The following is a 15,629-nucleotide window of genomic DNA, read 5'->3' as shown; positions in this document are numbered from 1 at the left end:
GGACATTATATGGTGATTAGGCTGGTTTACACCAGGCTAGGTTATACCCTGGACATTATATGGTGATCAGGCTGGTTCCATCAGGCTAGGTTATATCCTGGACATTATATGGTGATCAGGCTGGTTCCCACCAGGCTAGGTTATACCCTGGACATTATATGGTGATCAGGCTGGTTCCCACCAGGCTAGGTTATACCCTGGACATTATATGGTGATCAGGCTGGTTCCATCAGGCTAGGTTATATCCTGGACATTATATGGTGATCAGGCTGGTTCCACCAGGCTAGGTTATACCCTGGACATTATATGGTGATCAGGCTGGTTCCACCAGGCTGGTTATACCCTGGACATTATATGGTGATCAGGCCTGGTTCCATCAGGCTAGGTTATACCCTGGACATTATATGGTGATCAGGCTGGTTCTACCAGGCTAGGTTATACCCTGGACATTATATGGTGATCAGGTTGGTTCCACCAGGCTAGGTTATACCCTGGACATTATATGGTGATCAGGCTGGTTCTACCATGCTAGGTTATACCCTGGACATTATATGGTGATCAGGCTGGTTCCAATTCAGGCTAGGTTATACCTCTGACATTATATGGTGATCAGCTGGTTCCATCAGGCTAGTTATACCCTGACATTATGGTGATCAGGTTGGTTCCACCAGGCTAGGTTATACCCTGGACATTATATGGTGATCAGGCTGGTTCCCACCAGGCTAGGTTATACCCTGGACATTATATGGTGATCAGGCTGGTTCCACCAGGCTGGGTTATACCCTGGACATTATATGGTGATCAGGCTGGTTCCATTCAGGCTATGTTATAGCCTGGACATTATATGGTGATCAGGCTGGTTCCACCAGGCTAGGTTATACCCTGGACATTATATGGTGATCAGGCTGGTTCCACCAGGCTGGGTTATTATCCTGGACATTATATGGTGATCAGGCTGGTTATACCCCTGGACATTATATGGTGATCAGGCTGGTTCCACCAGGCTGGGTTATACCCCCTGGACATTATATGGTGATCAGGCTGGTTCCCAGGCTATGTTATACCCTGGACATTATATGGTGATCAGGCTGGTTCCACCAGGCTAGGTTATACCCTGGACATTATATGGTGATCAGGCTGGTTCCACCAGGCTGGGTTATACCCTGGACATTATATGGTGATCAGGCTGGTTCCACCAGGCTAGGTTATACCCTGGACATTATATGGTGATCAGGCTGGTTCTACCATGCTAGGTTATACCCTGGACGTGGATCAGTTTGGTTATCGAGATCGGGATATATCTGGTATTATATGGTGTCAGGCAGATTAGGCTCAAGGCCATACCTGATTATAACAGGCGATCAGGCTGGTTGGCATAGATTATTCCTGGAAGCCATATAGTGTCGGCTTGGTTCACCAGGCTAGGTTATACCCTGGACATTATATAGTGATCAGGCTGGTTCCACCAGGCTAGGTTATACCCTGGACATTATATGGGGATCGGGCTGGTTCCACCAGGCTAGGTTCTACCTGGACATTATATGTGGTGATCAGGCTGGTTCCGCAGGCTGGTTATACCAGGACATTATATGGTGATCCAGGCTGGTTTCCATCAGGCTGGGTTATACCCCCTGGACATTATATGGTGATCAGGCTGGTTCCAGCAGGTGGGCTGGGTTATACCCTGGTCATTATGGTGATCAGGCTGGTTCCACCAGGCTAGGTTATACCCTGGACATTATATGGTGATCAGGCTGGTTCCACCCTAGGTTATACCCTGGACATTATATGGTGATCAGGCTGGTTCCATCAGGCTAGGTTATACCCTGGACATATATGGTGATCAGGCTGGTTCCACCAGGCTCAGGTTATACCCTGGACATTATATGGTGATCAGGCTGGTTCCACCAGGCTAGGTTATACCCTGGACATTATATGGTGATCCAGGCTGGTTCCACCAGGCTGGTTATACCCCTGGACATTATATGGTGATCAGGCTGGTTCCATCAGGCTAGGTTATACCCTGGACATTATATGGTGATCCAGGCTGGTTCCATCTAGGTTATACCCTGGACATTATATGGTTCAGGCTGGTTCCACCAGGCTGGTTATACCCTGGACATTATATGGTGATCAGGCTGGTTCCACCAGGCTGGGTTATACCCCTGGACATTATATGGTGATCAGGCTGGTTCCACCAGGCTGGGTTATACCCTGGACATTATATGGTGATCAGGCTGGTTCCACCAGGCTGGGTTATACCCTGGACATTATATGGTGATCAGGCTGGTTATACCCTGGACATTATATGGTGATTAGGCTGACCCTGGAATTATATGGTGATCAGGCTGGTTCCACCAGGCTAGGTTATACCCTGGACATTCTATAATGGTGATCAGGCTGGTTCCCAGGCTGGGTTATACCCTGGACATTATATGGTGATCAGGCTGGTTCCCAGGCCAGGTTATACCCTGGACATTATATGGTGATCAGGCTGGTTCCATCAGGCTAGGTTATACCCCTGGACATTATATGGTGATCAGGCTGGTTCCACAAGGCTAGGTTATACCCTGGACATTATATGGTGATCAGGCTGGTTCCATCAGGCTGGGTTATACCCTGGTCATTATATGGTGATCAGGCTGGTTCACACCAGGCTGGTTATACCCTGGACATTATATGGTGATCAGGCTGGTTCACACCAGGCTGGGTTATACCCTGGACATTATATGGTGATCAGGCTGGTTCCACCAGGCTAGGTTATACCCCTGGTTATATGGTGATCAGGCTGGTTCCACCAGGCTAGGTTATACCCTGGACATTATATGGTGATCAGGCTGGTTCCACCAGGCTGGGTTATACCTGGACATTATATGGTATGGTGATCAGGCTGGTTATACCCTGGACATTATAAGTAGTGATAGGTTGGTTGGTGCTATACCCTGGACATTATATGGTGATCAGGCTGGTTCCACCAGGCTGGGTTATACCCTGGACATTATATGGTGATCAGGCTGGTTATAAGGTTACCCTGGACATTATATGGTGATCAGGCTGGTTCCACCAGGCTAGGTTATACCCTGGACATTATATGGTGATCAGGCTGGTTCCACCAGGCTGGTTCCATTATATGGTGACAGGCTGGTTCCACCAGGCTAGGTTATACCCTGGACATTATATGGTGATCAGGCTGGTTCCACCAGGCTAGGTTATACCCTGGACATTATATGGTGATCAGGCTGGTTCCATCAGGCTAGGTTATACCCTGGACATTATATGGTGATCAGGCTGGTTCCATCAGTCTAGGTTATACCCTGGACATTATATGGTGATCAGGCTGGTTCCACCAGGCTAGGTTATACCCTGGACATTATATGGTGATCAGGCTGGTTCCACCAGGCTGGGTTATACCCTGGACATTATATGGTGATCAGGCTGGTTCCACAGAGCTAGGTTATACCCCTGGACATTATATGGTGATCAGGCTGGTTCCACCAGGCTGGGTTATACCCTGGACATTATGGTGATCAGGCTGGTTCCATCAGGCTGGTTATACCCTGGACATTATATGGTGATCAGGCTGGTTCCACCAGGCTGGGTTATACCCTGGACATTATATGGTGATCAGGCTGGTTCCATCAGGCTAGGTTATACCCTGGACATTATATGGTGATCAGGCTGGTTCCACCAGGCTAGGTTATACCCTGGACATTATATGGTGATCAGGCTGGATCCAGGACATTATATGGTTCCACCAGGCTGGGTTATACCCTGGACATTATATGGTGATCAGGCTGGTTCCACCAGGCTAGGTTATACCCTGGACATATATATGGTGGTTATACCCTGGACATTATATGGTGATCAGGCTGGTTCCACCAGGCTAGGTTATACCCTGGACATTATATGGTGATCAGGCTGGTTCCATCAGGCTAGGTTATACCCTGGACATTATATGGTGATCAGGCTGGTTCCATCAGGCTAGGTTATACCCTGGACATTATATGGTGCTCAGGCTGGTTCCATCAGGCTAGGTTATACCCTGGACATTATATGGTGATCAGGCTGGTTCACACCAGGCTGGGTTATACCCTGGACATTATATGGTGATCAGGCTGGTTCACACCAGGCTAGGTTATACCCAGGACATTATATGGTGATCAGGCTGGTTCCACCAGGCTGGGTTATACCCTGGACATTATATGGTGATCAGGCTGGTTCTACCATGCTAGGTTATACCCTGGTCATTATATGGTGATCAGGCTGGTTCCCACCAGGCTGGGTTATACCCTGAACATTATATGGTGAACTCAGTGATCAGGCTGGTTCCACCAGGCTAGGGTTATACCAGGCCAGGTTATACCCTGGACATTATATGGTGATCAGGCTGGTTCCACCAGGCTAGGTTATACCCTGGACATTATATGGTGATCAGGCTGGTTCCACCAGGCTAGGTTATATCCTGGACATTATATGGTGATCAGGCCTGGTTCCATCAGGCTAGGTTATACCCTGGACATTATATGGTGATCAGGCTGGTTCCCACCAGGCTAGGTTATACCCTGGACATTATATGGTGATCAGGCTGGTTCCATCAGGCTAGGTTATACCCTGGACATTATATGGTGATCAGGCTGGTTCCATCAGGCTAGGTTATACCCTGGACATTATATAGTGATCAGGCTGGTTCCACCAGGCTGGGTTATACCCTGGACATTATATGGTGATCAGGCTGGTTCCACCAGGCTAGGTTATACCCTGGACATTATATGGTGATCAGGCTGGTTCCACCAGGCTAGGTTATACCCTGGACATTATATGGTGATCAGGCTGGTTCCACCAGGCTGGGTTATACCCTGGACATTATATGGTGATCAGGCTGGTTCCACCAGGCTGGGTTATACCCTGGACATTATATGGTGATCAGGCTGGTTCCACCAGGCTGGGTTATACCCTGGACATTATATGGTGATCAGGCTGGTTCCACCAGGCTAGGTTATATCCTGGACATTATATGGTGATCAGGCTGGTTCCACCAGGCTAGGTTATACCCTGGACATTATATGGTGATCAGGCTGGTTCCACCAGGCTGGGTTCTACCCTGGTCATTATATGGTGATCAGGCTGGTTCCCACCAGGCTATGTTATACCCTGGACATTATATGGTGAACTCAGTGATCAGGCTGGTTCCACCAGGCTAGGTTATACCCTGGACATTATATGGTGATCAGGCTGGTTCCATCAGGCTAGGTTATACCCTGGACATTATATGGTGATCAGGCTGGTTCCATCAGGCTAGGTTATACCCTGGACATTATATGGTGCTCAGGCTGGTTCCATCAGGCTATTATACCCTGGACATTATATGGTGATCAGGCTGGTTCCACCAGGCTGGGTTATACCCTGGACATTATATGGTGATCAGGCTGGTTCCACCAGGCTAGGTTATACCCTGGACATTATATGGTGATCAGGCTGGTTCCACCAGGCTGGGTTATACCCTGGACATTATATGGTGATCAGGCTGGTTCCACCAGGCTAGGTTATACCCTGGACATTATATGGTGATCAGGCTGGTTCCACCAGGCTAGGTTATACCCTGGACATTATATGGTGATCAGGCTGGTTCCACCAGGCTAGGTTATACCCTGGACATTATATGGTGATCAGGCTGGTTCCACCAGGCTGGGTTATACCCTGGACATTATGGTGATCAGGCTGGTTATACCCCTGGACATTATATGGTGATCTGGTTCCACCAGGCTAGGTTATATCCTGACATTATATGGTGATCAGGCTGGTTCCATCAGGCTAGGTTATACCCTGGACATTATATGGTGCTCAGGCTGGTTCCAGCAGGCTAGGTTATACCCTGGACATTATATGGTGATCAGGCTGGTTCCATCAGGCTAGGTTATACCCTGACATTATAGTGATCATCCATCAGGCTGATACCCTGACACATTATATGGTGATCAGGCTGGTTCAGGCTAGGTTATACCCTGGACATTATATGGTGATCAGGCTGGTTCCACCAGGCTAGGTTATACCCCTGGACATTATATGGTGATCAGGCTGGTTCCACCAGGCTGGGTTATACCCTGGACATTATATGGTGATCAGTTTGGTTCTACCACGCTAGGTTATACCCTGGACATTATATGGTGATCAGGCTGGTTCCACCAGGCTAGGCTATATCCTGACATTATATGGTGATCAGGCTGGTTCCACCAGGCCAAGTTATACCCTGACATTATATGGTGACAGGCTGGTTCCACTCAGGCTGGGTTATACCCTGGACATTATATGGTGATCAGGCTGGTTCCACCAGGCTAGGTTATATCCTGGACATTATATGGGTGATCAGGCTGGTTCCACCAGGCTAGGTTATACCCCTGGACATTATATGGTGATCAGGCTGGTTCCACCAGGCTGGGTTCACCTGGTCATTATATGGTGATCAGGTTGGTTCCCACCAGGCTATGTTATACCCTGACATTATATGGTGAACTCAGTGATCAGGCTGGTTCCACCAGGCTAGGTTATACCCTGACATTATATGGTGATCAGGCTGGTTCCACTAGGCCAGGTTATACCCTGGACATTATATGGTGATCAGGCTGGTTCACACCAGGCTAGGTTATCTTAGACATTATATGGTGATCAGGCTGGTTCCACCAGGCTGGGCTATACCCTGGACATTATATGGTGATCAGGCTGGTTACCACCAGCTAGGTTATACCCTGGACATTATATGGTGATCAGGTTGGTTCCACCAGGCTAGGTTATACCCTGACATTATATGGTGATCAGGCTGGTTCCACCAGGCTAAGGTTATACCCTGGACATTATATGGTGATCAGGCTGGTTCCACGCCAGGCTAGGTTATACCCTGGACATTATATGGTGATCAGGCTGGTTCCACCAGGCTAGGTTATACCCTGGACATTATATGGTGCTCAGGCTGGTTCCAGCAGGCTAGGTTATACCCTGACATTATATGGTGATCAGGCTGGTTCCATCAGGCTAGGTTATACCCTGGACATTATATGGTGATCAGGCTGGTTCCTTCAGGCTAGGTTATACCCTGACATTATATGGTGATCAGGCTGGTTCCACCAGGCTAGGTTATACCCTGGACATTATATGGTGATCAGGCTGGTTCCGGCGCCGACTGAGATGGCCGCCCGTCAGCGTCTTAGAAACTATGCAGTTTTTTGTTTTTTTACGTGTTATTTCTTACATTAGTACCCCAGTCATCTTAGGTTTCATTACAGTTACAGTCGAGAAGAACTACTGAATATAAGATCAGCGGCCAACTCACCATCAGTACGACCAAGAATATGTTTTCCGCGACGCGGGATCCTGTGTTCTGCCTTACAAACAGGACAACGGAATGTGACCGCTTGCAGCCACTCAAGGAAACGACTACGAAAAAGAGGAAACGCGGCGGTGTTCTGGTCAGACTCCGAAAAGGGCACATCGCGCACCACTTCCCAGTATTCTTTCTTGCCAATGTCCAGTCTCGACAACAAGATTGATGAAACCAGCAAGGGTGGCATTCCAGAGGGACATCAGAGACTGTAACGTTCTGCTTTACGGGAAACATGGCTTACTGGGAAGACGCTATCCAGGGCGGTGCAGCCAACGGGCTTCTCCACGCACGCGGACAGAAACAAACATCTCTCTGGTAAGAAGAGGGCGGGGGCGTATGCCTCATGACTAACGGGACATGGTGTGATGAAGGGAAACATACAGGAACTCAAATCCTTCTGTTCACCTGATTTAGAATTCCTCACAATCAAATGTAGACCGCATTATCTTCCAAGAGAATTTCTTCGATTATAATCACAGCCGTATATATCCCCCAAGCAGACACATCGATGGCTCTGAACGAACTTTATTTAACTCTTTGCAAACTGAAACCATTTATCCGGAGGCTGCATTCATTGTAGCTGGGGATTTTAACAAAGCCAATCTGAAAACAAGACTCCCTAAATTTTATCAGCATATCGATTGCGCAAACCAGGGGTGGTAAAACCTTGGATCATTGTTACTCTAACTTCCGCGACGCATACAAGGCCCTGCCCCGCCCCCCTTCGGAAAAGCTGACCACGACTCCATTTTGCTGATCCCTGCCTACAGGCAGAAATTAAAACAAGAGGCTCCCACGCTGAGGTCTGTCCAACGCTGGTCAGACCAAGCTGACTCTACACTCCAAGACTGCTTCCATCACGTGGACTGGGACATGTTTCGTATTGCGTCAGATGGGAATATTGACGAATACGCTGATTCGGTGTGCGAGTTCATTAGAACGTGCGTCGAAGATGTCGTTCCCATAGCAACGATAAAAACATTCCCTAACCAGAAACCGTGGATTGATGGCAGCATTCGTGAAACTGAAAGCGCGAACCACTGCTTTTTAATCAGGGCAAGGTGTCTGGCAACATGACTGAATACAAACAGTGCAGCTATTCCTCCATGCAAGGCTATTAAACAAGCTAAGCGTCAGTACAGAGACAAAGTGGAATCTCAATTCAACGGCTCAGACACAAGAGGCATGTGGCAGGGTCTACAGTCAATCACGGACTACAAGATGAAATCCAGCCCAGTCACGGACCAGGATGTCTTGCTCCCAGGCAGACTAAATAACTTTTTGCCCGCTTTGAGGACAATACAGTGCCACTGACACGGCCTGCAACGGAAACATGCGGTCTCTCCTTCACTGCAGCCGAGGTGAGTAAGACATTTAAACGTGTTAACCCTCGCAAGGCTGCAGGCCCAGACGGCATCCCCAGCCGCGCCCTCAGAGCATGCGCAGACCAGCTGGCCGGTGTGTTTACGGACATATTCAATCAATCCCTATACCAGTCTGCTGTTCCCACATGCTTCAAGAGGGCCACCATTGTTCCTGTTCCCAAGAAAGCTAAGGTAACTGAGCTAAACGACTACCGCCCCGTAGCACTCACTTCCGTCATCATGAAGTGCTTTGAGAGACTAGTCAAGGACCATATCACCTCCACCCTACCTGACACCTAGACCCACTCCAATTTGCTTACCGCCCAAATAGGTCCACAGACGATGCAATCTCAACCACACTGCACTGCCCTAACCCACCTGGACAAGAGGAATACCTATGTGAGAATGCTGTTCATCGACTACAGCTCGGGCATTCAACACCATAGTACCCTCCAAGCTCGTCATCAAGCTCGAGACCCTGGGTCTCGTCCCGCCCTGTGCAACTGGGTACTGGACTTCCTGGACGGGCCGCCCCAGGTGGTGAGGGTAGGCAACAACATCTCCTCCCCGCTGATCCTCAACACGGGGGCCCCACAAGGGTGCGTTCTGAGGCCTCTCCTGGCCTCCCTGTTCACCCACGACTGCGTGGCCACGCACGCCTCCAACTCAATCATCAAGTTTGCGGACGACACAACAGTGGTAGCTTGATTACCAACAACGACGAGACGGCCTACAGGGAGGAGGTGAGGGGCCCTCGGAGTGTGGTGTCAGGAAAATAACCTCACACTCAACGTCAACAAAACTAAGGGAGATGATTGTGGACTTCAGGAAACAGCAGAGGGAACACCCCCTATCCACATCGATGGAACAGTAGTGGAGAGGGTAGCTAGTTTTAAGTTCCTCGGCATACACATCACAGACAAACTGAATTGGTCCACTCACACTGACAGCGTCGTGAAGAAGGCGCAGCAGCGCCTATTCAACCTCAGGAGGCTGAAGAAATTCGGCTTGTCACCAAAGCACTCACAAACTTCTACAGATGCACAATCGAGAGCATCCTGGCGGGCTGTATCACCGCCTGGTACGGCAACTGCTCCGCCCTCAACCGTAAGCTCTCCAGAGGGTAGTGAGGACTGCACAACGCATCACCGGGGGCAAACTACCTGCCCTCCAGGACACCTACACCACCGTTGTTACAGGAAGGCCATAAAGATCATCAAGGACATCAACCACCGAACCACTGCCTGTTCACCCCGCTATCATCCAGAAGGCGAGGTCAGTACAGGTGCATCAAAGCTGGGACCGAGAGACTGAAAAACAGCTTCTATCTCAAGGCCATCAGACTGTTAAACAGCCACCACTAACAGTGTGAGTGGCTGCTGCCAACACACTGTCATTGACACTGACCCAACTCCAGCCATTTTAATAATGGGAATTGATGGGAATTATGTAAATATATCACTAGCCACTTTAAACAATGCTACCTTATATAATGTTACTTACCCTACATTATTCATCTCATATGCATATGTATATACTGTACTCTACATCATCGACTGCATCCTTATGTAACACATGTATCACTAGCCACTTTAACTATGCCACTTTGTTTACTTTGTCTATACACTCATCTCATATGTATATACTGTACTCGATACCATCTACTGTATGCTGCTCTGTACCATCACTCATTCATATATCCTTATGTACATATTCCTTATCCCCTTACACTGTGTATAAGACAGTAGTTTTGGAATTGTTAGTTAGATTACTTGTTGGTTATCACTGCATTGTCGGAACTAGAAGCACAAGCATTTCGCTACACTCGCATTTAACATCTGCTAACCATGTGTATGTGACAAATAAAATTTGATTTGATTTTTCAACCATGCTGGGTCATTTATGAACATTTGAACATCTTATTTACGTTCTGTTATAATCTCCACCGGCACAGCCAAAGAGGACTGGCCACCCCACATATCTCTCTCTAATTCTCTCTTTCTTTCTCTCTCTCTCGGAGGACCTGAGCCTGGGACAGTGCCCCAGGACTACCTGACATGATGGCTCCTTGCTGTCCCCATTCCACCTGACTGCTGCTGCTCCAGTTTCAACTGTTCTGCCTTATTATTATTCGACCATGCTGGTCATTTATGAACATTTGAACATCTTGGTCATGTTCTGTTATAATCTCTACCCGGCACAGCCAGAAGAGGACTGGCCACCCACATAGCCCCGCCCTTCTCAGGTTTCTTCCTAGGTTTGCCTTTCTAGGAGTTTTTCCTCAGCCACCGTGCTTACACCTGCATTGTTTGCTGTTTGGGGTTTAGGTTGGGCTTCTGTACAGCACTTTGAGATATCAGCTGATGTACTAGCACACATAAATAAATTTGATTTTGATTTGATTTGATTTGATTTGATTTGAGGCTAGGTTATACCCTGGACATTATATGGTGATCAGGCTGGTTCCATCAGGCTATGTGTCACAACGGTACTTCTATCATAGGAGTCGAGGGAGACTCTGGCAACAATGGAGGAGGTGTCACAAGGATACTTCTGTGGCATGACACTTTTATTCTGAGGTCTTGCCTGACAAGCTGTAAAAACAGCAAGTGAAAAGTGAATGAAATTATTTTTAGTTGGTCGCTAAAACCATTGCAATCACATTACCTCTTCTCCTTCTGGTAGGTCTCTGGCATCTGTTCATGACCATTGCAATCTGGCATCTGTTCATGACCATTGCAGTCACATTACCTTTGCTCCTTCTGGTCATCTGTTCCTGACAAGGGGATAAATCTGGCACCCAACTGTGCACTGTCTGACAGAAAAACAGGGTTGACGATTGTCTACATCCCTCAAATATAATCATAGCTCGAGAAATGAGAGAAATCTCATTTGGAAGCTACTTCTATGCGATGTAGACTGACTGGCTCGAGATTGGAAATACAATGACATTGCTAAAGTAGACAAATAATTAGTAGGAAACAACATTACCATATGATGTTGTCAAATGTATTTTTAAAAAGATGGCCATGTTTCCATTACTGTTACTAGCAAATTGCTAGCAATGCTAATGTTAGCTAGCTAAAATACGGTGGTTCCATTCATCTTAGTTAGCTGGCTAAAGTTCTACTGCATCTGAAGTCAATCTGGGGACCTCACAACGATGATAAAAGGTTTTCTTACTAAGTATTCTTCTCTCTTTAAAAATATATATATTATCGTGTTTCCAAGCCAAATCCGAGTATTGAGACAGGCTAACGTGAGCTATCTAGGTAGCTAGCTATTTAGGTAACTCTAGCAAGTTGGGTAGCTGGCTAGCTAACGGCAGCTATGCTAACGATGATAGTGATAATGATTATCATAATAAATACAGAACAAAAATATAAACGCAACATGCAACATTTTCAACGATTTTACTGAGTTACAGTTCATATAAGGAAATCACTCAATTGAAATAAATAGATTAGGCCCTAATCTACGACTGAGCAGAGGTGCAGGTGTGGGTGGAGCCAGGCCCAGACAATCAGAATCAGTTTTCCCCACAAAATGAATTACTCCTGAGCACCCCACTCACCCAGGGGATCCCGCTGGTGAAGAAGCCAGATGTGGAGATCCTGGGCTGACGTGGTTACACATGGTCTGCGGTTGTGAGGCCAATTGAACATACCCTGCCAAATTCTCTAAAACAACGTTGGAGGCGGCTTATCGTAGAGAAATTAACATTCCTGCAGTCAGCATGCCAATTGCACACGCCCTCAAAACTTGAGACATCTGTGGCATTGTGTTGTGTAACAAAACTTAACATTTTAGAGTTGCCTTTTATTGTCCCCCAGCACAAGGTGCACCTGTGTAATGATCATGCTGTTTAATCAGATTCTTGATATGACACACCTGTCAGGTGGATTATTGTGGCAAAGGAGAAATGCACACTAACAGGGAGGTAAAGAAATTAGGGCGGAAAATTTGAGAGAACTAAGCTTTTGTGCATATTGAACATTTCTGCAAACTTTTATTTCAGCTCATGAAACCAACACTTTACATGTTGTGTTTACATTTTTGTTCATTATAGCTACATAACCAGCCCTTTTCTATGCACCATCCCCTACCCCCCTGTCTCCTACACCCAGGCTGCTGTGGTCAGAGAGAGATCGTAAATTCCTGGAGGAGATTATCTCCTCATGGCCACAGTATAGAGAGAGAGTAGAGTTTTCATAGAGAACAAAGGAATTTCTTCCACCTCACAGAACTTGAGGTCCGAACAACATTTATGTTCTGGAGAAGGTATAAAAGATCGGTAAAGAATCCAGCTACGAACTGGTCCGTTTGGTACAATTTTTTAAACACATGGGAGACGATACGGCCACATTACCATAATGCTGTTTATACAATAGCTTCAGATATGAGGCTTACATCTAATTGTTGTACAGGATGATTGAGGAAGGATTAAACTATTTGTGAAATTATGGGATGCTATGTAATGATGTAATGTGAGAGAATTGTATTTCTGTGTAAAGTTTCACTTAAGTCACTGGCACGCCCCCATGAGCACAGTTAGGACCTGGTGTCATGAGACAGCCTTTTCTGCTCTTCCAAATAAAACTCCCACCGTGAGAATTTCTCAACAGACCATGTTTCTCTCAATTACGAGAGGACAAAGGTTGCAGACCAGCTTACCTCGATAACGAGAGGGGCAAGGTTTGAGTAGATGGCAGAATCTTTTAACCATCCTATGTGGTTAAACTCTTAGACTATCGATGCTGACAGAATAAGAACAAGTCTTTGATATTAATTACTAGTCTGCAGCTAGGAATTCGGTATCATTGAACGCGAAGAACGACAACCCCCGAAACATCCATTCTATAACGATATGAATGAATGTCACTCTGAGAGAGAGAGAGAGAGACCCGACGACACACTGAGCGTAAATATATGTATTGATTGCAATTGTTCCTGAATGAGTGAGTGTTCATGTGAAAAGGATTAGCATTTCAATTGTTATTATTATCATCTGTGTGTTGTCTTATCTCAGTTGACCCCCACTTTCCTTTTGTACACCTAGCCGCGATGCCGGTTTATCCCACTAGGGAAACTCGTTATCATTTCCTTGTAACTATCTACTGTTTGTTTATGCATTTCTGTGAATTACTTAGTTAGTAAATACATTATTTAAGACAATTGATGTATGCATGACTCATAGTGAAGACTGGGTTCGTGCAGATAACCAACAATTTACAACGTTTGGAATGAGACTAACGTGAGGTAAAATAAAGAATAAGTCATTAATCAGAAGACTAATTGATCAGATATTAAAATATCTGAAAAGTTATATTAGGAAAATTATAACTTTGTAATCTGAATATTTTCCTTGGTGCCCCAACTTCCTAATTAATTACATTTGCCTGATTAGTTCATCACGAAATGCTAATTACAGAGAATCTTTGATAAAAACTATACGTCTTCAGTTAATGATCGTAAAGACACGACTTAGTTAAACCTCTGTCAGACTCTGCTAGTATGACTTGGTGTTGTGGGTTAGCTAGTAAACCTCTGTCAGACTCTGCCAGTATGACTTGGTGTTGTGGGTTAGCTTGTAAACCTCTGTCAGACTCTGCTAGTATGACTTGGTGACTGGGTTATCTTAGTAAACCTCTGTCAGACTCTGCTAGTATGACTTGGTGCTGGGTTAGCTAGTAAACCTCTGTCAGACTCTGCTAGTATGACTTGGTGACTTGGGTTATCTAGTAAACCTCTGTCAGACTCTGCTAGTATGACATGGTGTTGTGGGTTAGATAGTAAAACCTCTGTCAGACTCTGCTAGTATGACTTGGTGATGTGGGTTAGCTAGTAAACTCTCTCAGACTCTGCTAGTATGACTTGGTGACTTGGGTTATCTAGTAAACCTCTGTCAGACTCTGCTAGTATGACTTGGTGACTTGGGTTATCTAGTAAACTCTGTCAGACTCTGCTAGTATGACTTGGTGTTGTGGGTTAGCTAGTAAACCTCTGTCAGACTCTGCTAGTATGACTTGGTGTTGTGGGTTATCTAGTAAACCTCTGTCAGACTCTGCTAGTATGACTTGGTGTTGTGGGTTAGCTAGTAAACCTCTGTCAGACTCTGCTAGTATGACTTGGTGTTGTGGGTTAGCTAGTAAACCTCTGTCAGACTCTGCTAGTATGACTTGCTGCTGTGGGTTAGCTAGTAAACCTCTGTCAGACTCTGCTAGTATGACTTGCTGCTGTGGGTTAGCTAGTAAACCTCTGTCAGACTCTGCTAGTATGACTTGGTGTTGTGGGTTAGCTAGTAAACCTCTGTCAGACTCTGCTAGTATGACTTGGTGTTGTGGGTTAGCTAGTAAACCTCTGTCAGACTCTGCTAGTATGACTTGGTGTTGTGGGTTATCTAGTAAACCTCTGTCAGACTCTGCTAGTATGACTTGGTGGCGTGGGTTATCTAGGCTGGTGCTTGCCTGGTTGTTTTTTTTAACCTACAGTACATAGTAATCCAGAATGATCCAGTCAGGATGCAGTCTATTGGCCTCTGCTTGCCTGTCTATCTGCCCCTTTTTTTTAGCCCAGTTTTGCCGTACCTCATTCTCCTCCAACTAATGACACTTTCTCCATCCTCCTAGATTCTTCATCATCAAAGACAGTTTCCTGCTCTACTATGCGGAGAATGAGAAGAGAAGCTTCGAGACCAACAAACACTTTAACATCCACCCCAAGGTGAGCTTTACTCAACATGGTGCATGTGTTAACCTCAAAAGGTCTGCAATATTCTCACATTATATCTCATATGTATGATGACGTGTGTGTGTATATATATATATATATATATATATATATATATATATATATATATATATATATATATATACCACAACTATGAGAAG

The 15,629-nt window shown here is 46.1% G+C and overlaps 1 protein-coding gene across 1 annotated transcript in view; it reads left to right on the top strand.

The window, feature by feature from the left end:
* Nucleotides 1-15,629, top strand: part of LOC127915621 (pleckstrin homology domain-containing family D member 1-like) — a 32,919-nt gene that overhangs the window by 1,890 nt on the left and 15,400 nt on the right. The window contains exon 3 of the mRNA XM_052495841.1: nt 15,369-15,462. Coding sequence (XP_052351801.1) covers nt 15,369-15,462 — 94 coding nt within the window. The remainder of the gene's footprint in view (nt 1-15,368; nt 15,463-15,629) is intronic.

The sequence above is a fragment of the Oncorhynchus keta genome, chromosome 35, assembly GCF_023373465.1.
Source record: "Oncorhynchus keta strain PuntledgeMale-10-30-2019 chromosome 35, Oket_V2, whole genome shotgun sequence".
Taxonomy (NCBI): Eukaryota; Metazoa; Chordata; class Actinopteri; order Salmoniformes; family Salmonidae; genus Oncorhynchus; species Oncorhynchus keta.
The sequence above is the reverse complement of the archived record's forward strand: the minus strand, read 5'-3'. Positions and strand labels throughout refer to the sequence as shown.